We start from the raw sequence: 24,398 nt of genomic DNA, 5'->3' as shown, positions 1-24,398 counted from the left end.
AGGGACCGGGCTAATCTAAACTTCTGGTGCCTTCTAGACAGCCAGAAACACGCCAATATAAAGATGAACTTTTAAAATCCAAACTGAGAAAGATGCGACAATATGAAGCTGAACTTTTAGGGACAAACCAGCACTAAAATTCAAAATGCTTTTTTCGACACAACACAAAACACACTGTTCGCCGTCTTCTGCCTCAGAAGTATACCAATGGGAAAGAGGGAGGGAGGGACGAGTGGAGGCAGGAAGGCGAAGAGAAGAGAGAGGGAGGTTCTGAGAAAGAGAAGACTTGTTTTCCCCCCCGCGTGTTCCTTAGAGAGAGCCGAGAGCTGGGTTTACAATAATTAGTCCCCCGGTGGGGTCATCACATAATAACCACAATACAGGCAAACAAATGGCAACAGACGCAAAACAAACTCCGATGCTAAAGTCGCTAACGCAGAGGCAACAACAAGGCCTTCAGCGAAGTTTGAAGCACCCTTTAAATGGCAGCTTGTTCACGACTCTGCTAAACAGTCTGTGCTGAACTGTTGAATTACTGTGCCGTATCGACCGTGTATCTATTATCAGCAATGTGTCAACCATTTTCCAGAAACAAAACACAGTAGGAGGCCATTTACTCATTTTGACATAGTTAACTTTTTTACTTTCACACCTCAATACTACCATAAGAAAAACAATTCCTCCACAAACTGTAATGTGCAAAATATGCAAGAGAGAATTCCTACATAGTTCTCATGGTATTTCACAACAGAGAAAAAAACACCTCAAAACTACATCTTACTAAGCTTCACTTAACAGGTTACGCCTAATACAACAAGTGTAGACGTTACCGTGAAATGCTTACTTGCAAGCCCTTAACCAACAATGCAATTTTAAGAAAATAGAGTTAAAATGTGATTTGATTTGATTACTGTGAATGCCTCCCTCCGCACACTGAAATCCAGCTGTGTATAGTATATGAGCACAACCGCACCTCTCGGACTTCCTCTTTACCCCCATTAGTTCCAGGTGACATTTTTATGCACCGACGCAGCAGAGTCAGGATCTCTCTCTCCTCATGCAAAGCAGAGTGCGCCTGTCTGCTAGGGCAGTTTCCTGGCCAAGGCTGATGATCTCACTGCGAGAACAGGAAGTCACTAAGCGGAGAGGAGGACAGAAGCGGGAGAAGGACACAGAGACAGTTCATCTGCTCTGCTGCCTTTATCAGCCCAGACGCTACCGTACTATGTGTTTACAGGGAGAACGGAGAAGATATGGGGATGTTGCTTTAACGTGTGCCATGTTACTACGTTACAATAACACTGAGCCAGGTCCTGTCGGTCTCGTGACTGAGGAAAATCGGATGTTTTTCCCCATATGAGTCATTACTTGCACTGTTGTCAGTATCACAGGGATAGCAATGAGGGTGCTCTAGAACGTTCTAGAACTACTGACAAGCACACAGCCAATCCTTTTCTACAATTTTGTCTAATTGTTTTTGGCTAAGAAATTTAATGAACTGTGGAGTGCAAAAAAGGGGAGGTACCCAACCTACTGAAATACACAGATAATAAAGTCAAATTCACCACTATGAAATCCAAATTTACACCAGTTTAAATTCCTGAAAGAAACACTTGAGCGAAAAACTAAAGAACTGTGGAGAACCTATGTAGCCAACGTGATAGGCTGCCTATCTCAGGTATGGGGAATACTAAAGCAGCCCTGTGGGTCCCCACAGTCAAAACTCACAGGGCCCAACACTGAGCCCTGGGGAACACCTGGTGAGACAAAAACACGTAAACAAAAAACACTGAAGCCCATTAGGAGCCCTCCCATTTAACCGCCACGTCCTTTACTGAACCTAAGCCTTCATTAACGACGAGGCTAAGGCAAAAATAGTCATTAGTAGTTGGGTTATAAAACGGCTAGCCCATGGGGCTGTGGCTAATGATGTCCCTGGCTGCTTTTCAGGCATCCTCCAGTCCCTCCACACCGCTACCAGTGTGATCACCTCAGCTTCCCTGGGCACACTCACCCACCCCTGGGTATCAATGATACCCCTTGTATACCCACCATTGGACCAGAGAGAGAGATTGTGCTAGGACACCGCTGTCTTTAGTGCCACAACATTTGAGCTCCCGAGGTCAATCTATGGAGGATGTGACTGTTAGTTGTTAGGGCCACAGTTCTGTCCAGGTGATGGGTGAGATCACAGTTGTGTAAAGGCGGTGTTCAGGGTGGTCTGGTACCTGACCTAGAACACAGGAAGGCTACGTTTTCACTGGGGATGTTCCACTCAAAACAACTGTGTGTGTGTGTGTGTGTGTGTGTGTGTATGTGTGTTTGGAGGGAGGGGATACTACCTGTCTCTTATGCAACACTATTGTGTTATGGTATCCTCCACAGACAAATCAAAGTTCTGGTGAGACGACATTCTCAGTCATGTGTAAAGAGTAATGAACTCAATTAAGCCCTTTGGGTAGCCTGCCTGTCAGCTACGGTTTGCTTTGGGTAGCCTGCCTGTCAGCTACGGTTTGCTTTGGGTAGCCTGCCTGTCAGCTACGGTTTGCTGTCACTAAATGCTTGATTAAATGATCAAGTATTTCAGTTTGTGCATGTGGATACATTTTTATACATGTTCCATAAACCTTGCATGTAGCTATATCCACATTGTTATTCATGTCCACCCCTTTTTTGAATAAGATGGTTCATCAAGTTTATGAACACAACATCAAACATGAAATCCCATGAACGATTCCCTTGAATGTTTTTTCGGTTTAGAAAATCAAGTTTGAGAGCACAATGAGACAAAGGATACTTAGATATATATATATATATATATATATACACACACATACAGCTACACACTATGCAATGTTAAAGGAACCCCACTATCTTTATCACAGAGCCTGATTTTCTAGCCCAGGTATAGCTTTACTGTCATACATAAGGCTACGATGAGTCATCAACAAAATGACGAGGCTATTTATAGAACACACACACCATCAGACAAAATGGTCAGGGGAGACACAGCGCTGGTCACAACGCCAGCGAGGCGTGATCCTGAGTCTCTCAGCTACGTCCTGTTACACTTCAAAACCCCCCTTCCTGTCAAACACACACTGACGCGCACAACCACTTTGTGGTCGAAACATAAGCAAATCTCAACTGTCTCTCTTTCTGTCTGTCTGCCTGTGCATTGCCATGCTGTAGAGTAGGTTAATCTGGTCTAAATGGCTGCTGTCAGGAAATGGTGATGCAGGCCAGAGCAAAGGAGCGAGAGAGAGAGAGAGAGAGAGAGAGAGAGAGAGAGAGAGAGAGAGAGAGAGAGAGAGAGAGAGAGAGAGAGAGAGAGAGAGAGAGAGAGAGAGAGAGAGAGAGAGAGAGAGAGAGAGAGAGAGAGAGAGAGAGAGAGAACGAAAGAACGAAAGAAAGAAAAGAAAGAAAAGAAAGAAAGATCTGGTCCTGTTACCAATTCTGCTGTTTTATTTTGTCACTGGCTGACAAAGAGAAGAATGGATCTGAACTGGATCTGTGGGTGACTGAATGTGTTGAAATGCTAGCCTGACAATACACACCCCATAGCCCCAAAAAGTTTACAAACATGTCACACAGAATTTCAGGGAACCTTCTTAGAACTAAAACAGAAAAATATCGGATTAATCTGCAATTATCTATGGTCTATTTTAGTTTAAGGATGTTTGGGTGGGGAGACAGTTACACAGTAGTATTCAGTGTCTTCAGCAAGCATTACAAAACGTCATTGCTGAGGTCTGTCTGAAGGCTGGGCTTACCCAGCCAAGACTGGAGGTCTGCGACTCAAATGATCATTTCATTTAGATTAAAAAGCCTATCGGTCTTCATCTTGCAATCATTGGCCTACTAACTAAAACATATGACTGATTTCACTTCGTTTACACATGCTATGTCGGCTAAATGAAGTCAAAGAGAGCCAGTTTACTCCATACTGCACTGTAGTGTACAGTGTTCATCACGTCCACCATTCCAACCTTGTCCGCTACACTCTGGCGGGTCCCTCCAGCCGACAAGCTAAAAAAGACTTAGAAGCGCCAATGGCTCTCTCCTCTTCCAATGGCTTAACAAAGGAGGTATAATATGATCAAGCTGTGTGTGTGTGTGTGTGTGTGTGTGTGTGTGTTTGTGTAAAGAAGCAGGAGACACTCCTCAGGGCTCGGTTTCAGGGAGGCTCGTGACACAGTGTGAATAAATGCAGTATACAGTTTACTGCCTCTAATGGAGGGGCCAATGAAAGAGAGCAAATGGGACGTTGTGCACATAACTAACTTACGGCTCCTTAACCGTTTCATTCCTATAGCCGCATACCGCACTCTCACCATATTGGCCAAACCTTATTAATCCAATGTACTGACATTTCTGTAGTCGTCTCAGATAAATGTCTTCATTGGTAGCTGCCGTCATTTACATAAGATATTAACGGGGTGTGTGTTTTATATAATCGATAGTTACATCTTAACACCTGCATCTGCCATCAATAGTTTAAATACAATAGATAGACACAAGTAGATTAAATCTTTGAAGGTATAGTTGTCATGTTGCATATTTAAGTCTCAAATGTCAGCTTTGGGCAGATGGAAAAGGCATTGTAGACTGTCCACTGAACACATGAGAATGTACTGGAGCCAAGTGGCCCCAAAAACAATCTAAGATTATTCTAGTCTAAACGCTACTGGCACCACGTCAAGATAAAATGTATGCTCGTCAATTGTTTAACTGCAATCAACTGCTGATGCCTTCTTTGAAAGCCCAGTGGTTTTTGACCAGGGTGTATGTTATCTGCTGCCAATATAAGCATTTGAGCCAGGGCAGCAGCATCACTACAGACACCCTGGTTCGATTACAGGCTGTATCACAATCCGGCCGTGATTGGGAGTCCCATAGGGCGGCGCACAATTGGCCCAGCGTCGTCCGGGTTTGGCCGGTGTAGGCCGTCATTGTAAATAAGAATTTGTTCTTAACTGACTTGCCTAGTTAAATAAAGGTTCAATTACATTTAAAAAAATACAAGCCATATATTTTGCCAAATTTATTTCAGCCTAAATAATGGCAGATCAATCTCTGAAAAATAAGATAGACGTGAAGACATGCCTATTGGCTCTGTCTTATCATGATAAACTGCTCGTGATTATCAATTATCAATGAGTGCGGGTGGGTAGTGATTAAAGCGTATGGTATGAATCTCTGCTTGTTATTGTTTTAATAATCTGAAGGGAACCATTTTGAAAGTGTGTGTGTGTGTGTCTCTCTCGTGGGCATGGTGCATGAAGTTGAGGGCATAATTTCATTAACTCAAGTGAAATTCAACAAACGTGAGGTTAAACAAACCCATTTGTTACACAACTTAAACACTGGACAAGTGCTCTTCTTAGAAAGTCCCTTTTTTAGAAAAATTAACAGTAACAAGTTACACATGCAGGCGGTAATTGGATGATACGAATCTACAGAAACAGGGCTTTACATGTGACATAGGAGGCAATACATGAAACACGGACCTGCTTTAGAGGAAAATATTAATTTGTTTGAATGCTGCGAGGGCCTCTCTTTGTCCACATCTCTGAGCCACTAGCCAGCTGGTTTACAAACAGAAATCGATGTGCCTTTACATAATAGGCCTAATTAATGAAACCTGTGTTGCAGCCAAAACATCTACTGCTCCTACTGTCCATGTTTTGACCGACTGGTATACAGTATGGATCTCCACTAGTATGAATACACAGACAAACAGACGGACGGACAGACAGAGACGGGACAGAGACGGGACAGATACCTCCAACAACTGGGCAACACCAGAGAGAATAGGACTAAAATGGCGTTCTAACAAGCTTTAGTTTGAACGCTAAAGCAAAAGCACTTGATTGAAATACCAGATTAACTCAAAATGTCTGACCTGAACAACATTGACATGATTAAGGGAGGATCTTTGACACACAACGCAATAACCTTCATGTACCACTTCTTCCTATAGTGGTCCCTTATAAAAAGCTAATCAATTCTATACAGCTGAAACGGAAGCTCGTAAGTAACAAATATCCTCATCTCGGGGTCAAATAAACTTTTGAAAGTCCCATATTTCATATTTCATGTTTGTGGTCCACTCACAACCAGTGTTTACTATTAGCAAGCCACTGTCAACATCACAACAACCTTCATCAGCGCTCGTAGAGTTCACAGTTAAAAGCATTAGATAACAGAGTATCAACAAACCCTGGAGCAGACCCTTATTCTCATCATCCGTTTCATGTCGTCTGCAGCGTCGCTGACCCAACACAGGGAATCTGAGAAGCTAAAAGAATCGACTGTTTGGATTCTTTCGTAACACCTCGGCACAAACAGACCAACGCTTTGTCTGCCTTGCCTTGACCCAGTGCACACAGAGAAGGCATCAAACAATTCCTTGTGAGGGAGAAGGGACGGCTTTGATTTAAAAATGGCTAATGATGCGCTCCCCCAAACTCCGCCCTCCGCCAAAAAAGAAAAGAAAATTAGGTTACTAAAAGCTTTTTTTAGAAAGCCGACTCATCATGTAACAGTTGATTAGTATTTATCTAGTCCAACAGATGTGTCCAGATTGCGCACTGGGCCAGCTTCCCCTTAATCACTGTCTGAAAAAACAAGGTTCCTGATGGGAGCAAACTTTTGGACCCATGTCCGATTTTGTGGACATTCCAATGGAAGAACAAAAACCAACAGCCAATAGGAACTCATATTGGGTATATACTGTGTATCATACACTGTATACATTGATGGAAAAAAGTATTTGATCCCCTGCTGATTTTGTACGTTTGCCCACTGACAAAGAAAGGATCAGTCTATAATTTTAATGGTAGGTTTATTTGAACAGTGAGAGACAGAATAACAACAAAGAAATCCAGAAAAGCGCATGTCAAAAATGTTATAAATGTATTTGCATTTTAAATGAGGGAAATAAGTATTTCTCAATCAGAAAGATTTCTGGCTCCCAGGTGTCTTTTATACAGGTAACGAGCTGAGCTGCTCCTAATCTCAGCTTGTTACCTGTATAAAAGACACCTGTCCACAGAAGCAATCAATCAATCAGATTCCAAACTCTCCACCATGGCCAAGACCAAAGAGCTCTCCAAGGATGTCAGGGACAAGATTGTAGACCTACACAAGGCTGGAATGGGCTACAAGACCATCGCCAAGCAGCTTGGTGAAAAGGTGACAACAGTTGGTGCGATTATTCGCAAATGGAAGAAACATAAAAGAACTGTCAATCTCCCTCTGCCTGGGGCTCCATGCAAGATCTCACCTCGTGGAGTTGCAATGATCATGAGAACGGTGAGGAATCAGCCCAGAACTACACGGGAGGATCTTGTCAATGATCTCAAGGCAGCTGGGACCATAGTCACCAAGAAAACAATTGTTAACACTACGCTGTGAAGGACTGAAATCCTGCAGCGCCCGCAAGGTCCCCCTGCTCAAGAAAGCATATATACAGGGCCGTCTGAAGTTTGCCAATTAACATATGAATGATTCAGAGGAGAACTGGGTGAAAGTGTTGTGGTCAGATGAGACCAAAATTGAGCTCTTTGGCATCAACTCCACTCGCCGTGTTTGGAGGAGGAGGAATGTTGCCTATGACCCCAAGAACACCATCTCCAACCGTCAAACATGGAGGTGGAAACATTATGCTTTGGGGGTGTTTTTCTGCTAAGGGGACAGGACAACTTCACCACATCAAAGGGACGATGGACGGGGCCATGTACCGTCAAATCTTGGGTGAGAACCTCCTTCCCTCAGCCATGGAATTGAAAATGGGTCGTGGATGGGTATTCCAGCATGACAATGACCCAAAACACACAGCCAAGGCAACAAAGGAGTGGCTCAAGAAGAAGCACATTAAGGTCCTGGAGTGGCCTAGCCAGTCTCCAGACCTTAATCCCATAGAAAATCTGTGGAGGGAGCTGAAGGTTCGAGTTGCCAAACGTCAGCCTCGAAACCTTAATGACTTGGAGAAGATCTGCAAAGAGGAGTGGGACAAAATCCTTCCTGAGATGTGTGCAAACCTGGTGGCCAACTACAAGAAACGTCTGACCTCTGTGATTGCCAACAAGGGTTTTGCCACCAAGTACTAAGTCATGTTTTGCAGAGGGGTCAAATACCTATTTCCCTCGTTAAAATGCAAATCAATTTATTACATTTTTGACATGCGTTTTTCTGGATTTTTTTGTTGTTATTCTGTCTCTCACTGTTCAAATAAACCTACCATTAAAATGATAGACTGATCATTTCTTTGTCAGTGGGCAAACGTACAAAATCAGCAGGGGATCAAATACTTTTTTCCCTCACTGTATACAAAAGTATGTGGACACCCCTTCAAATTAGTGGATTCGGCTATTTCAGCCACACCTGTTGCTGACAGGTGTATAACATCGAGCACACAGCCATGCAATCCACAGACAAACACTGGCAGAATGGCCTTACTGAAGAGCTCAGTGACTTTCAAGGTGGCACCATCATAGGATGCCACCTTTCCAACAAGTCAGTTTGTCAAATGTCTGCCCTGCTAGAGCTGCCTCAGTCAACTGTAACTGCTGTTATTGTGAAGTGGAAACGTCTAGGAGCAACAACGGCTCAGCCGCGAAGTGGTAGGCCACACAAGCTCACAGAACAGCACATAAAAATCATCTGTCCTCGGTTGCAACACTCACTGAAGAGTTCCAAACTGCCTCTGGAAGCAACGTCAGCACAATAACTGTTCGTCGGGAGCTTCATGAAATGGGTTTCCATGGCAAAGCAGCCGCACACAAGCCTAAGATCACCATGCGCAATGGAGTGGTGTAACGCTCGCCGCCATAGGACTCTGGAGCAGTGGAAACGCGTTCTCTGGAGTGATGAATCACGTTTCGCCAACTGGCAGTCTGACGGACAAATCTGGGTTTTTGCGGAGGCCAGGTCAATGCTACCTGCCCGAAGGCATAGTGCCAACTGTAAAGTTTGGTGGAGGAGGAATAATAGTCTGGGGCTGTTTTTCATGATTTGGGCTACGCCCCTTAATTCCAGTGAAGGAAAATCTTAACGCTACAGCATACAGAGATTCTGTGCTTCCAACTTTGTGGCAACAGTTTGGGGAAGGTCCTTTCCTGTTTTAGCATGACAATGCCCCCATGCACAAAGCGAGGTCCATACAGAAATGGTTTGTCAGGATCGCTGTGGAAGAACTTGACTGGCCTGCACAGAGCCCTGACCTCAACACCATCGAACACCTTTGGGATGAATTGGAACGCCGACTGCGAGCCAGACCTAATCGCCCAACATCAGTGCCCGACCTCACTAATGCTCTTGTGGCTGAATGGAAGCAAGTCCCCGCAGCAATGTTCCAACATCTAGTGGAAAGCCTTCCCAGAAGAGTGGAGGCTGTTATAGCAGCAAAGGGGGGACCAACTCCATACTAATGCCCATGCATCCTTTTGGTCATGTAGTGTATATTTCCAGGCAGTCAAATACAGCAAAGTATTTGTTTTATTGTGTACTCATACAATTTAATTCATAGCTGGGAGATATCACTGCACACACCAGAAGTAATGTCATATATTTGCCCACTTCAGGCCCTTTCAATCAAATCCAAAGTAAAGAAATCCTCTAAGGTAATTCCAACGTAGCCTACTACTGGGAGTTTGCAGAACCTGTTGCAGAGCTCAGGTAATCATACATATTGCACAATTTAATAAAGCATTTACAATTTTTTTTTTAAAATATACTAAAACCCTGCAATGGTTCATACATTTATAAATTGCCTAATCATGTAGCTCAGGACTGCCCAACCCTGTTCCTGTGGAGCTACCGTCCTGTAGGTTTTCACTCCAACCCTAATCTAGCGCACCTGATTCTAATAATTAGCAGGTTGATAAGATGAATGGGGTTGGAGCGAAAACCTACAGGAGGGTAGCTCTCCAGGAACAGGGTTGGGCAGTCCTGATGTAGCTTATGCCCAGTAGGTGATGGTTTTGAATGGACTCTTATCCTTTGATCTGAACATTTCTTACAACTTCTCATTGTTTCATCCAAATGGAGCTAATAGTGAATGTGGCTTTTTTAGATAACTGCTATTTTAGAATAGGCTTACATAACATATTTTTCATAGTGACCGTATATTTGGCATCAGCATTTAAACAGACTCCACTTTGAACAACTTAACTACAAATAGACTTAGACAACATTTGTTTTTTTATTGTCCACTGAATGAGTGAATTCAATCAGGAGTTGGATACACGCTGAATCTATGAATAGCAAAGACCTGATCAATGCCTCGAGGTTGCTTCTCAGGGCATAATTAACAAGCTGTACAGATCTCTCGCTCTCTCTCGGTATGTATGTATGTATATATATATATGTATGTATGCATATATATATACATACATATATACAGTACCAGTCAAATGTTTGGACACACCTACTCATTCAAGGGTTTTTATTTAATTTAAAAAAACTATTTTCCACATTGTAGAATAATAGTTAAGACATCAAAACTATTAAATAACACATATGGAATCATGTAGTAACCAAAAAAGTGTTAAACAAATCAAAATATATTTTATATTTGAGATTCTTTAAAAGTAGTCACCCTTAGCCTTGATGACAGCTTTGCACACTCTTGGCATTCTCTCAACCAGCTTCACCTGGAATGCTTTTCCAACTGTCTTGAAGGAGTTCCCACATATGCTGAGCATTGGCTGCTTTTCCTTCACTCTGCGGTCCAACTCATCCCAAACCATCTAAATTGGGTTGAGGTTGGGTGATTGTGGAGGCCAGGTCATCTGATGCAGCACTCCATCACTCTCCTTCTTGGTCAAATAGCCCTTACACAGCCTGGAGGGGTGTTGGGTCATTGTCCTGTTGAAAAACAAATGATAGTCCAACTAAGCGCAAACCAGTTGGGATGGTGTATCGCTGCAGAATGCTGTGGTAGCCATGCTGGTTAAGTGTGCCTTGAATTCTAAATAAATCACAGACAGTGTCACCAGCAAAGCACCCCCACACATCCTCCTCCATGCTTCACGGTGGGAACCACACATGCAGAGATCATCCGTTCACCTACTCTAAGTCTCACAAAGACACGGCGGTTGGAACCAAAAATCTCAAATTTGGACTCATCAGACCAAAGGACATATTTCCACCGGCCTAAATGTCCATTGCTCTTGTTTCTTGGCCCAAGCAAGTCTCTTCTTCATATTGGTGTCATTTAGTAGTGGTTTCTTTGCAGCAATTCGACCATGAAGGCCTGATTCACGCAGTCTCCTCTGAACAGTTGATGTTGAGATGTGTCTGTTACTTGAACTCTGTGAAGCATTTATTTGGGCTGCAATTTCTGAGGCTGGTAACTCTGATGAACGTATCCTCTGCAGCAGAGGTAACTCTGGGTCTTCCTTTCCTTTCCTGTGGCGGTCCTCATGACAGCCAGTTTCATCATAGCGCTTGATGGTTTTTGCGACTGCACTTGAAGAAAGTTCTTGAAATTTTCCGGATTGACTGACCTTCATGTGTTAAAGTAATGATGGGCTGTCATAATACTAAATAGTAATTATTTTGCACTATGGCCTATTTATTTCCTTACCTCCATAACTTACTACATTTGCACACACTGTATATAGAATTTATATTGTGTTATTGACTGTACGTTTTGTTTTTGTTTATTCCATATGTAACGGTGTTGTTGTTGTTTTTAAATCGCACTGCTTTGCTTTATTTTGGCCAGTTCGCAGTTGTAAATGAGAACTTGTTCTCAACTGGCCTACCTGGTTAAATAAATGTGAAATTAAATTAAAATGTATCTTTGCTTATTTGAGCTGTTCTTATAATAATAATAATAATAATAATAATAATAGTAATAATAATAATAAGCCATTTAGCAGACGCTTTTATCCAAAGCGACTATTTTTTTATTTTTAATATTTTTTTTATTTCTATTTTTTTTTATTTTTTTTATTTTTTTATTTTTTATTTTTTTTTTGGTCATTTAGCAGACGCTCTTATCCAGAGCGACTTACAGGAGCAATTAGGGTTAAGTGCCTTGCTCAAGGGCACATCGACAGATTTTTCACCTAGTTGGCTCGGGGATTAGAACCAGCGACCTTTCGGTTACTGGCACAACGCTCTTACCCACTAAGCTACCTGCCGCCCTAGACTTACAGTCATGTGTGCATTCATTTTTACGTATGGGTGGTCCCGGGGATCGAAACCACTACCCTGGCGTTACAAGCGCCATGCTCTACCAATTGAGCTACAGAGGACCATAATATGGACTTGGTATTTTACCAAATAGGGCTATCTTCTGTATACAAACCATACCTTGTCACAACACACCGGATTGGCTCAAACGCATTAAGAAGGAAAGAAATTCCCCAAATTCACTTTTAACAAGGCACACCTGTTAATTGAAATAAATTCCAGGTGACTACCTCATGAAGCTGGTTGAGAGAATAACAAGAGTGTGCAAAGCTGTCATCAAGGCAAAGGGTGGCTACTTTGAAGAATCTCAAATATAAAATCTATTTTGATTTGTTTAACACTTTTTTGGTTACTACATGATTCCATATGTGTTATTTCATAGTTTTGATGTCTTCACTATTATTCTACAATGTAGAAAATAGTAAAAATAAAGAAAACCCCTGGAATGAGTAGGTGTGTCCAAACTTTTGACTGGTACTGTGTATATATATATATATATATATATATACATATCAGTCAGTGTTTGACGGACGGTCACCCCTTACCTCTGTGTAGTCGAAGTCCGAGAGAGGTGCTATACTTTTGATGTAGTCAATTCTGGACTGGTTCGCTGGGTTGCCTATTGGAACTGGGGGTATTAACGTGCTCATCGCTGAAACCACCGTCTAGAGAGCGGGAAAAAAAAAAAAAAACACAGACATCAAGCTGGACACACGGGGACAAGCCCGTCTATCAGTCAAATGGAACTGCAGGAAAGAAAATCTCATAGGGTGTGATCATGTACATTCTATCATACAAATCTCAGCACATCATCTTTTTATTTGAGTAGGCTACATACAGCCTACAACTTACCACAATGGCATCCTTGACATTTTTCCGAATGTCCAGGACCTTCTGTTTCTTTTCTCTGGGTGGAGAAACAACATATAGAATTAGGATTGTTAGGCATGAATGAATACTGGAAAAGTGATCACTGGATTAATTAAAGGAATCTTTATGCCATTCTGTAGAAAGAAGAGGATGTCTCATAGCACCACTAATGCAAACCATCATAGGCCTAATAGCTTATTTGGTCATACTTACCATTTGTAAATGAATAGCAATTATGTATTGTGCTAAAATGTTATTTGAAAGTTTACTTGTTATGCTATTACAGTAGCCTCCCACTGGACACAGACAATAATTCAACGTCTATTACACGTTGGTTCAACGTCATTTTGAAACAGGTTGATTCAACCAGTGTGTGCCCAGTGGCTGTTAGCGCTACCCCAATATTCAGAGAGATTTGTTCCATTCAGCACCAAAAGTGGACGGACATTAAGCATTGACTATATGTATCTCGGTCCATTTGCTCAAATAATATCAAAGATATTATTAAATATATAAATAGAGGACCGTTTATGATTGGATATTATCATTCATTTTCCTAAAAAACGGATTCATTACACCTCTACAGCCAATACAGAAGACTATCCTACACTGCACAATGTAACCAAATCAAACGATAATGTAACCAAGTCCAGATGGGATATCATAGGCCATAGAAAGGCTTACAGATACATTGTTTCAGCATCGTTGTAAAATACCACTGCACACGTTACTTTTGCATAACCGTTTTTTCAGCCAATGAATTCAGTTTTTAGATTTTTTTGTTGGCTTGCGCATAATAATGTAATAGCAACTGTAAGCCTAACATTTATCTGGCAGTGTTTTGGCACACAGAATCTAGACCACATAATATGACGTCTTTATCTCTGTGACAGCTATTAGAAATCAGTTGGACATAGCAGGATTGTCGCCATGCTGTTGTTAAAACCATTGGGCCCAATGACTCCCGATGGACACTGCAGTGCTACAGCGCAAAGAAACGTCTACCCAACACTCGGTCATTTTCTTATCTTACAGGGAACAAATTAAAATGACAACAATAAAACATATTCTAATACCTAACAATATCCACATAGAATAGGAATACGTCAAACTTTGGCACGTAAATGCGGTCAAATATATGAAATAACGGGTACTTACTCTGCGTTAAAGCCATTGACGTGCAGAATCCGCATCTGCTTGACAATCGTGCTTTTCCCAGACTCTCCGGCCCCTTCGACATAAAACACAGATCTAGCATAAGGACCTGGAGCCATCACTAAAATATATAAAGGTACTTGGGTGCCTCATATGCTGGTGTTTAAATCCATGAGAATTAGGCTACAATCCATCTGAAGATTCAGTCAGCGCTCGGTTGCGAGACCTGTCAACGTATGTGGGCTGGGGTGCGAATCTCTGAAAACATACATGATACATATAATTTATCAAATCCACCTTCTGGACCTTACCCAATAAAAGCAGTCGATGTGTGGCTTTATATGTTTGTCTTTCCTTTTGTAATTGTTTCTCGATTTTTTTATTCGCTTCTCTTTGTGCCTTTTCATCGATGCGTTGATCTTCAGTCTTGCTGTTGCCCAAACAACCCATCTTCCGCTGACCTCTTCTCGTAAACAGAAAGTATAAAATAACAGCTAATGTAAATCCTTCTTTCAATATAAAAGGAGAACAAATGGCACGAAAAATCCGTGCGCCACTTCTGTCGCTCAGAAAAAACCTTCCCCGTTACAATTTCGTTTTAACCCCTTGTCAAACCCAATCCAGTAGATTCAGTCGATTCTAATAAATATGTGCATCATAAATATAACAAAAATATACATTAATTTCATAAATATGCAAAGAGTGGAGCGGGGCTGAATCTGGAAGCCAGCCAACTGCTCCTTTCTCTCGCTCCTGCTTCCCACTCTCTATTTTTCCTGTCTAAAATTCTGTTTGTGTTTCTGTCTCTTTAACTCAGCACTGCCTCTCTTTGTAGCACCAGGAAGTCACACAGCACCGAAAAAGAAACACCTCAGAGCGCGCGCCACCATACCACTGTTTGAATATCCAGTTTAACAAAACATTAATCGACGATATTTTCTTGATTTGTACCGCTAGAACAAACAAAAAGGACAGGCTACGTTCATCTAGTAAAATGTGCGTCAAAGGCTTTAGCTTCAATAGGATGGGGGCCCCAGGGAAAGTTAAGACTACCCGTTGATATGGTTTCTATATTTGCCTATTTAGATACATATTTACACTATTAAATACATACGCTACAACAATAGAATAATTCAAAGCCTTGATGAATGTATTGCAAACTCTCTAATGGCGCATCTGATAGCCTAATGAATGTTCAGCATTAAAAAAAGTGAATAATATAGTAAAATATAGTTTACAAAAACGGGTTTATGTTTGTGTTATTATTGAATAGAAAATGCACCAGACAGACACGTTTTCCACAAATAGTTTCCCTTGTCTACTTTGTGCGCGTAAATCATTTCACAGGTGCGCTCAAACACGGGTGAATGGAGCTAAACTACAGCGCGCGACCAAGCAGGGCCGCACACCAGGGTCCATAGTATCCAGGATCCCTACCCCCATTGAAGTGGTCATTTAAAAAGGGTTAAGGTTACTCATGTGGAAAACTGATTGGATTTGCAAAAATTCAACAACATCAGGTTATTTCGTCTCTTTTGTACCCAACTTGTAACCTAAATCCAATGGCATGGTGAATTTTTTTGTTGATTTCATTTTAAATTCAAGTTAGTTGAAAACTCAACCAAATGTAAATCAAAACTATACCTTGACATCTGTGCCCAGTGGGAAGGGTTAGGTAAGGGTTTAGGTAAGGGTTAAGGTTAGCGTTTAGGGTAGGGACGTCCCAAGGATCCCGGATAGCACTAAGCCGCACAGCAGCCCCATAACCACACAAACAATTTTGAAATTACGAGACCAAATGATAACACAGTTACAAAATCTGTACAAATAAGAAATAGAAAAGTATAGTTGGCTGCTATTTAAAGTTCTCTGAAGTATTAACTTGACATATGCCTACTATAGCCTACTACTGTACATTATCTTGAATATGTAGCAATACAAAATGTCACACTATAATAATAGTAGAGAATCTAAAGGTTGACTATAACAGAAAAGCACCTCAACCAAAAAGGCAGAATGCAAATGCAATGGAATATATGCAAACAAGTTGGAGTTTGCATATCAGTGTCCATGTCCTAGCAGATATCCATGTAGCGAGTGAGAGCCCAAGACAACCTCCCAATGTGATAGGATGGAGGAGCTTTCTGGGTCATTTTAAGGGTAGGTTGGATAAATAGACAAATGTTCTGACAACCAATAAAAGCCATCCTCTAAGGAAAGCATTGTTGGGGGGAAATGAATCACTAATGAAGTCCTTTCAAACCCCAATAAGATGTAGTGAACTAATTGAAAGACAACAGGTACACTGAATAAAGGAGTACTTTGTGATCTGAAGTAAGTGGGGTAGATGTGTTTGACCGTTTCAGTGGCAAACTAGACTCAGAAGGACTAGAATGAATTACATCAATTGAACGATTGATTGATTGATTTCCAAAATGTCAAAAAAAAAAGAATTCAGACCTCATATCAAAACATGGATTATACTAAAAGTAGTGTGCGGTATACTGGCAACCGTGAGACCACATGAGATGGTTATCTGTCGTGATATGTCACTGGCGAGAACATTACAGCCTCCAGAACAATTGAAAGATTTTCCAATACCAAAAAAAATATGAAAACAAGATGCAAATGTGATCTTATAGGGCGAGTTGACCAGTGTGTGGCTCCTCTGGATGCAAATGTAGCCTTCCTAACTGTTAATGCTGTGTGCACTGTTGAGAGCAGTATTCAGAAGTGAGTCATGTCCTGTATGTCTCCCTACAGTGGCCATGGGGAGTTAAGACAATCTTTTTTTGTCACTGATTTTGTTTTTTTGTCACCTTTTTCGATACAACTATGTGAGCTACGGTGCCCAAGTTCTTTCCCTCTTTGGCACAAGGAGTTAAGTAACAAAACACATCTATTTAATGCCAGCGGTCAATGTAAATCAGCCCCATTGGCTATTGTCTTACATTGCCTTTTTCCTCCCTCTTGTGGTTTGCATGAATATTACACTTTAATGTGTGATTTACAACAAGGGAATGGTCCAGAAAAACAGGTGTCCTTTACTATAGAGCCGTGACTATGACTTTCACCCCTCCTCCTTGATCCCTGTTGCCTCGGGTATGAGGGGTTAATATATGCTCAGGTCATACGCTACCTTAGGCTGAAAAACAGGTTTCCAGTCTATCTTTAGTCAGGTGTATTCTTTCGGTTTCCAGTGAGTACACATAGGTGGTTAGAGATTAAGAAGATATCTGGAATGCTAACTAGCTTTCTAAAAGTTATCCATAGTCATAACATGAGATTCACAACAGACCCACTACAGGGTCGTGTTCTTTAGGCACTAAATGGAAGAAAACGTCTTGACACAGGGAGGGACTTCCTGGACTTGTCCAATAAGTAACGCTCATTTTCGTTTTTCTTTCTGCAAAACACTTTGCTACGGTGTACCCTACTGAACTCGACCCAGGAGAGCTGCAGGTTAGTACTGACCAGGTAAACATGCAAATTGCAAAAGCGAGTTGAGAGTGCATCTATGAGCAGGGAGGTCTGTCAGCAGGCTAAGAACAGGGAGATCTGTCAGCAGGCTAAGAACAGGGAGGTCTGTCAGCAGGCTAAGAACAGGGAGGTCTGTCAGCAGGCTAAGAACAGGGAGGTCTGTCAGTAGGCTAAGAACAGGGAGGTCTGTCAGCAGGCTAAAAACAGGGAGGTCTGTCAGCAGGCTAAGAACAGGGAGGTCTGTCAGCAGGCTAAGAACAGGGAGGTCTGTCAGTAGGCTAGTGGCCAAATGAGTGAGTTTGGGATATTACTGTCCTTTGTCACACATTCCTGGTGTGTGATCTTTTGTTTTGTTTTGGTTCGAGATGAACTTTCAATCCCGCTGGACAGCCCTGGGCTAGTATCCGCAGGACGTGGGGCTCAATTTAGAAAGCGAGAGTAAAAATATGGGCAGAAAACAGGACGCACATTTTCTCCCCAGATAACGGTAGGTGTAAGAGAGGTCTGTTGAGGTCAAGACGAGGTCATCACCGTCTGTCTGGCCAGAGTTGGACACAGGACTGAGCAAGTCAAACTATTTCCAGGAATGACATATCTTTACAAATGGCACCCCATAATTAAGTCACCTTAACTTGAACCCTTTGTAGAAAGAGTCGTGGTAATTATGTAACGGATGTCATAAATATATCTGGATGCTGGACTGGTATCAGCTTTCAAACAGTTGGAACTAAACCAAGGTTTAATGATAGCCAACATGCTTCCCTCGTGACATTTTATCTCATGAGTTAAGTCAGTTGACATAAACACATAAATGCCTAAAATCTGTTACATCACTATTATAAAAGCAATATGTAACCCTTGTAATTTATGTATCCAGTTAAGCACTCTATACAGTGAATCATATTCTCAGATTTTGAGTAAACTCCCAGGTCAGATCTACTGGTCTAGTGACTGAGGGAGAAAACTGATTAGGGACGTTGACGTCAAGGAACATTAAAGGATGTTAGAAGAGATCAGCAGTGAGAAGGAGGCTTTTGTCCCAATAACCTGACCAACCTATGTGCAGTACCTGCTGACCGAAATGTAAATAGAATGAAGCAGTCCAATTTTTCCTATTACCAAACAGAGAAATGCCACCAAGGCTTATAGATAAAACCTTTTGGGGACATATTTGGCCTTTTCACACAGCAGGTTCTTACCTCAGAATTATCCTTAATGAATATAAAAATTAGGTGAAAACGGGAACAACAGAACTGATTGGCCTAGCCTAGCCCTGAAAATATGATGTTTTTAAAAGCTCTCAATTGTGGATTGCTTACTCACTTAGAAGGTTAAATGCAACTTATATGACTTTGGTGTTACTTTTTCAAAAGATGGCCACTATATCCATTCAGGTGAATCACAGCTACTCAGAACATTTGCATATTTGGATGGAACCTGAACCTGCTTGAGAGCATCTCTGTTCCATTTCTTGAAATTCCGTAACCCAGATTCTATCTGAATACGGGCTAAAAATAGCCTCGCGGAGTGTGTTCTCTCGCTCTCTCTCTCGCTCTGTGCCTCTCACTGCTGCTCTGATATGGAACGATAACAGAGCCAACCTGCCCCTTAGCATGCAGAAAACACACTAAAAAATGAACATGCACACAGATCACTGTACACATACTGTATGTACACACTTCCCTTTGCTGCCTCACAAACTTGCTCCACCACATTCACAGGTATACACACATGCACGTACACACACCACTTGAACTCAAACTCAATTTTCATAACTAAGGGATATGTGCTGTATGAATAATCAATGACCATATGGTGCTCTAAGGCAAAACCTTCCCGTCCATCTCTTATCATTGGCCATCCCAGAAATGAAACATCCCAATAGCTGAAAACGTGGCTGCCATAATCAGGCCATGAGACCGAGAAAGCAAGGTGGGGAAGGGTTTATACGACGGACCGGCAGCAAAAATAGCACAGACTTTGGACTATTCCCACTTGCTTCTATATATGGCAACTTGACACAAGGATGGACCTTACTCTCAATAAACAGGATATCATAAGATGGAATGAGACGTGCATTACAGTAGGAAAGTTGGGAGTTGTTGGTCAAGGAGAGAATAGAGCTAATCCTAATCATCTCAGCCCTTATTTGGTTACAGACAGACCAACATGCCAGCAGTAAAGTACGCTAGCAGTAGCAAAGTATAGTATTCATATTTGTAGAACTGTGATACCCGCCAGGGCAAGTGTATGCAGTGAAGGGTAGTGCCTAAATACATGATGATAGAGTTCTAGCAGGGTAGTAGAATCTGGACACGCCTGTGTGTGTGTGTGTGTGTATCCAAAATTCTGTCCGTTTTCCCAGAGGCTGCTTTGGTGGCCTTGGTCCCCCACCTGAAAGTACATGTGGGGGGTGGGAAATTGGCTCAGATGCACATAGGCAAGCCCAGAGATGTGTTAGCAATAAACTACCAACAGGTCACGTACCATTCTCACACTTTTATGCCGGCACGAACCATACTGTGCTAGCTCTGTTGTTTTCTTTTCACATTGTCCTCATCACAGTTCCAGCAACTATGGCGAATACATAACCAGGTCTGCACAGTCCAGCTTGGTTTGGCTCAGCTCAGCTTGGCTCAGTAGTGTGGAAAGGGTTATGTAGTAGATGAGTGTTGGGCATATGATGCCTGCCTGTGCTCCCAATGATGATCAACCTCCATCAGGAATGCTGAAATACTTCAGGATGATTGAAGGTTATGCAAGATGATGCTGATTGTCTTTTATGTAATAATTCAAAGAAATTGCCATTGGTAGGCCTACACTTTGATTTCCATGGTAGTTTAGTTTTATTAAAAGGCAAACTGACTGACATTCTAAATGTCACAAACACACAAACTTTTTATTAGAATCCGTGCTGATGCTGTCCTGTGTCTGACACGGTCATAACATTACCTGACTGTTGGCTCTGACCACCTCCGACCTCTCTCAACGTTAGATTCTTTACACTAACACTAGCTGAAGTTACGTCACCTTCCTTCGGCTGCCCTTCCACATAAAAAGCAGAGGAATGGTGTCACATCTAGTGTGCTTGTCATCTCAGCTGTAAACTGCTATAGCTTACACTGTATAATAACATGCTATCATGGTACAGCTCATTTCTAATTGGCAGATGTGAGTGTTATGGTCAGCAAAGTATTTTCTGATCTTCACTGCCCGCTGTCAATAAAAGGATAATTCTGTCATTGGACAAACAAATGACATTTTGATTCAAAAACAGTAAATACAGATTGCTACCCTCATTTGAAATCTAGACTCCATCTGAGGTTATAAGGGGAACAGACTGACTGATTGATGTTCCAGGACACTTGCTGGTCACATGCACTAGCCTACTGCCACTGCTAGTTAAGCAGCATTTGATGTGTGCCTCTTGGTCTTTGATAAACTCGTTTTTGGAATGCTGAGATACTACCACTGTGAAGGTTACACATAGCCTGGTCCCAGATCTGTTAGTGCAGTCTTGCCAACTCCTATATGATCATTGTCACGTTAAGGCAAGACTTCAAACAGATCTGGGACCAGGCTAGGTTACACAAGGGGCTGTCATCGTGACATTGTTAGAAAGCACTATTTCCATGCTTGATTTGGAATACATGGGACTGGATGAAAGTATCTGTGTGGATGCATGTGGTAGGCTACAGTAGTCTTGAAAGTGTGTTCTTCTTTGGTTTAAAATGAAGTTTGAAATACTTTAAAAGTGGCACACATGTTGACATGTAGGGCTGGGCGATATATTAATTTAATTTGAAAGTATGTTTTAGCGCAATGTTCCAAATGCCTGTATCGCAGGAATCAAGGTTGTTTTTTTTCTCCATTTTTTTATGAGCGTTTGTCTTTTTAGTCGTGTCCTTTGCTCCTTCTGTGCTGTGTGCACTGTGCACCTTCCCATTTGCACACAGACACCAAGCCCCTCCCTCTGCCACCAAGCCCCTCCTCCTGCCACTCACAACAACAAAGAAGCAGCTACATCATATCGCTGAGTCTACCTTTAAAGCAAGTTTTCTGCAATTCTACAAACAATTATCATATTTTTGGGAGTGGCGGCAACGATTTAGCAGCGGCGGCCCTTTACTGCTAAATGAATGTAGGGGAAACACTGAGCCTTATATTAAACCTTGTACATAGTCAATATAAGGCTCTGCCACAACTTGTATTAGTGACTGAAAAGATCATTTGAAGTTGCTGGGTTAAGTGTCTCTTTAACATCTTCGGTTGCCTCTTGTAAAGCATTGGTACACTGATAATGATGACTCCATTGCATGATGTAGGCCTATTGCATTTTCAATTACAAGTGCATTTTCAAGGACATTTTGTGTGTATACTGCTTCAACCTGGGATGAGAACCAGTACTTAATATTATGGTATCAATGCTCTACCATCCATATACTCCTGTGACTATAACCTACTCATCACTGGTAGGCTACATTTTCAGGCCTAATGAATCAATACCCATTCATAAATGCAAACATATTTTGAATATAACATATTAATTAATTGGTAGAGGAGAACTAGTGACCATAGACCTGGTGACCATCAGGACACCACGTGTTAGTGGTAGGCCTTGCATTAATTGTCTGAGACGTTTACAGGTATGTTGATAGCGCGGGAATTGGCACAGGGTTGAGCGGTTCTCGAACTAGCTATCCTGATAGGATAGCCAGGCGCTACTCACTCCCATTCATCTATTCTGTTCCATTTCTTTTGATAGAGCTAATATATTCAAATCATAAATCTCATTGGTTTGACTTTGTGGCACGTTGATTGCAGAAGGATAACATAACATACCTAATATAAGCCTACCTTACAGCCTTCCGTTTCTCAGGACATCCGAAATGAAATGTCAAATGGGGGGAAACGTTATTTCAGGGCTGAAATGTGATACACAAGAGCACTGGGCTGGTCAATTTATTAGCCCCAACCATACCATCTCACACCTACCGAGTAAAAGCAGACGAGGCGTCTGCTCGTATTCCCGTTGTTGTTCCTTCAGAGTTTGATCAATGTGTTTACTGACTTTCTTCGCCTGTTTTTTTACCTCCTTCTCCTCTGATAGCTTTTTGTCCAAGTTTTTCTGTTTCTGTTTGCTGAGCGTTTTCTGCAGCAATTGCTGCTGCTGGCTGCGGTCTGCTCCCCCGCCGCCCCCATTCTGTATGGGCACGCCGTCAGTCGTGTCCCCTTGACGGGCATCTCCTGCTGATGGTTTGCCTTTGCCAGGGCCGCCGCGGCGACACCAACAACTATGGAGCCGTGTCATGTCATTATATGCCTCTGTATCCTCGTGGTCAAGGTCCTTGGAGCGTAACCGTACAGAGGAGTCCGCCGGCTGCTCGGTATCACCGGGTTCGTCAAGACTAAGACGCAGGCTATAGCACAGTCCCATTGTCGTGTTTGTTCCTTAGTAAAATGGAAACGAAAAATTCAGATGAAAAGCTAAAAATTCCTCAAAAGATGGTACCTGTACTCATGCGGCATTTCCCTGTCCTGTGATGTGTGTGGAATTCCAACTGGAGATGTTATCTAATCACGGTTCTGGACTTTTTGGTCCCGTCTGTCAATGACAGGCAGCGCGTAATTGGATCCACTGAGCTATATTAAGAACTAGAGACAGCCTCCAAGATGGCCAACCATTGTTTTCATCGTACTCTACTCATGGTCACATATGCCGATTCGTGGGGGCTGACATCTTGCTAGTTCCGGTTTCAGGGGCTGACATCTTGCTAGTTCCGGTTTCAGGGGCTGACATTTTGCTAGTTCCAGTTTCAGGAGCCTAGAAGTACATGCGCAATAGCACTGGAGCCAAGCCAAACTGGGAGCAGGGACTTGCATTTCAGCGGAGCTAGAGCGGGGCAATGGATCCAGTGGTGTAGTGCAATTTTTTTGTGAGGGAGTGCCACATTTTCTAAATGTAAATGAAGGCATCATTTCCTCAATCAAAGTTTGTACCCATAGATGTAGCCTATTGAACAGTGTGTCATGATAGAACAGGGCTCTCCAACCCTGTTCCTGGAGAGCTACCCCACTCAGCACGTGACGTTCATGGACGTTGAATTATGGGCGATATCAGATCCATCCATCATGGCCACTATTTTTCCTACAAATGTAGCTTGTTAAGTTGTCAGATGTTCTGACATAGGCAGAATATGACAGAAAATGGCCTGTAATCTAATGAGTGCACAATTTAACAACTGAATTTATAACAATTTGAATTCAATATTTTAACCGCCATTTCTTCTTTGACAACGTTACTGCGCATGTGCTAGGGGGACACACGACTTTGAGCCATTTGCGCCATTTTCCCCTCTCGCGACCACACAGTAGCCACACAGCACAGCGACGACTTTCAAAATGTTGAGGACAAGCAAGTGTGGGGACATTTTTGTCAGAATCATTTTATAAACATTTTGTAATCTGTTCAGGTCGTAAACTATTATTTTCTGTAGTATTTTCCCTAGAATGCAGATGCTTGCTAGCTAATGTTACAACACAGACAGAAGTGGATAGCTAAATATCTTTGGCTAGATACAAGGCGGGAAAACATAGCTAACTGATTTGCTAACTATCTAACGTGCTGTATGGGTTAACTAGCTTTCTAAATAGCTAGCAATCATAGTTTGTGAGAGAGTGGCATT

General features: G+C 42.1%; 1 protein-coding gene across 2 annotated transcripts in view; it reads right to left on the bottom strand.

Annotated features, from left to right (window-relative positions):
- Window positions 1-23,829, bottom strand: part of LOC311109050 (guanine nucleotide-binding protein G(olf) subunit alpha-like) — a 64,590-nt gene extending 40,761 nt beyond the window's left edge. The window contains exons 1-4 of one of the 2 annotated variants that reach the window (XM_084151835.1): window positions 22,708-23,829; window positions 14,236-14,308; window positions 13,060-13,114; window positions 12,753-12,872 (exon numbers count right to left, since the gene is read on the bottom strand). In XM_084151835.1, the coding sequence (XP_084007961.1) occupies window positions 12,753-12,872; window positions 13,060-13,114; window positions 14,236-14,308; window positions 22,708-23,149 (690 nt within the window). In that variant the 5' untranslated portion in view covers window positions 23,150-23,829. Of the gene's footprint in view, window positions 1-12,752; window positions 12,873-13,059; window positions 13,115-14,235; window positions 14,309-14,543; window positions 14,940-22,707 lie in introns of those variants that run through there. The other variant, XM_084151836.1, reaches the window with a different exon arrangement.
- Window positions 23,830-24,398: the final 569 nt, after the last annotated feature.

This window comes from Coregonus lavaretus, assembly GCF_964263955.1.
Source record: "Coregonus lavaretus genome assembly, chromosome: 34".
Lineage (NCBI taxonomy): Eukaryota > Metazoa > Chordata > Actinopteri > Salmoniformes > Salmonidae > Coregonus > Coregonus lavaretus.
The sequence above is the reverse complement of the archived record's forward strand: the minus strand, read 5'-3'. Positions and strand labels throughout refer to the sequence as shown.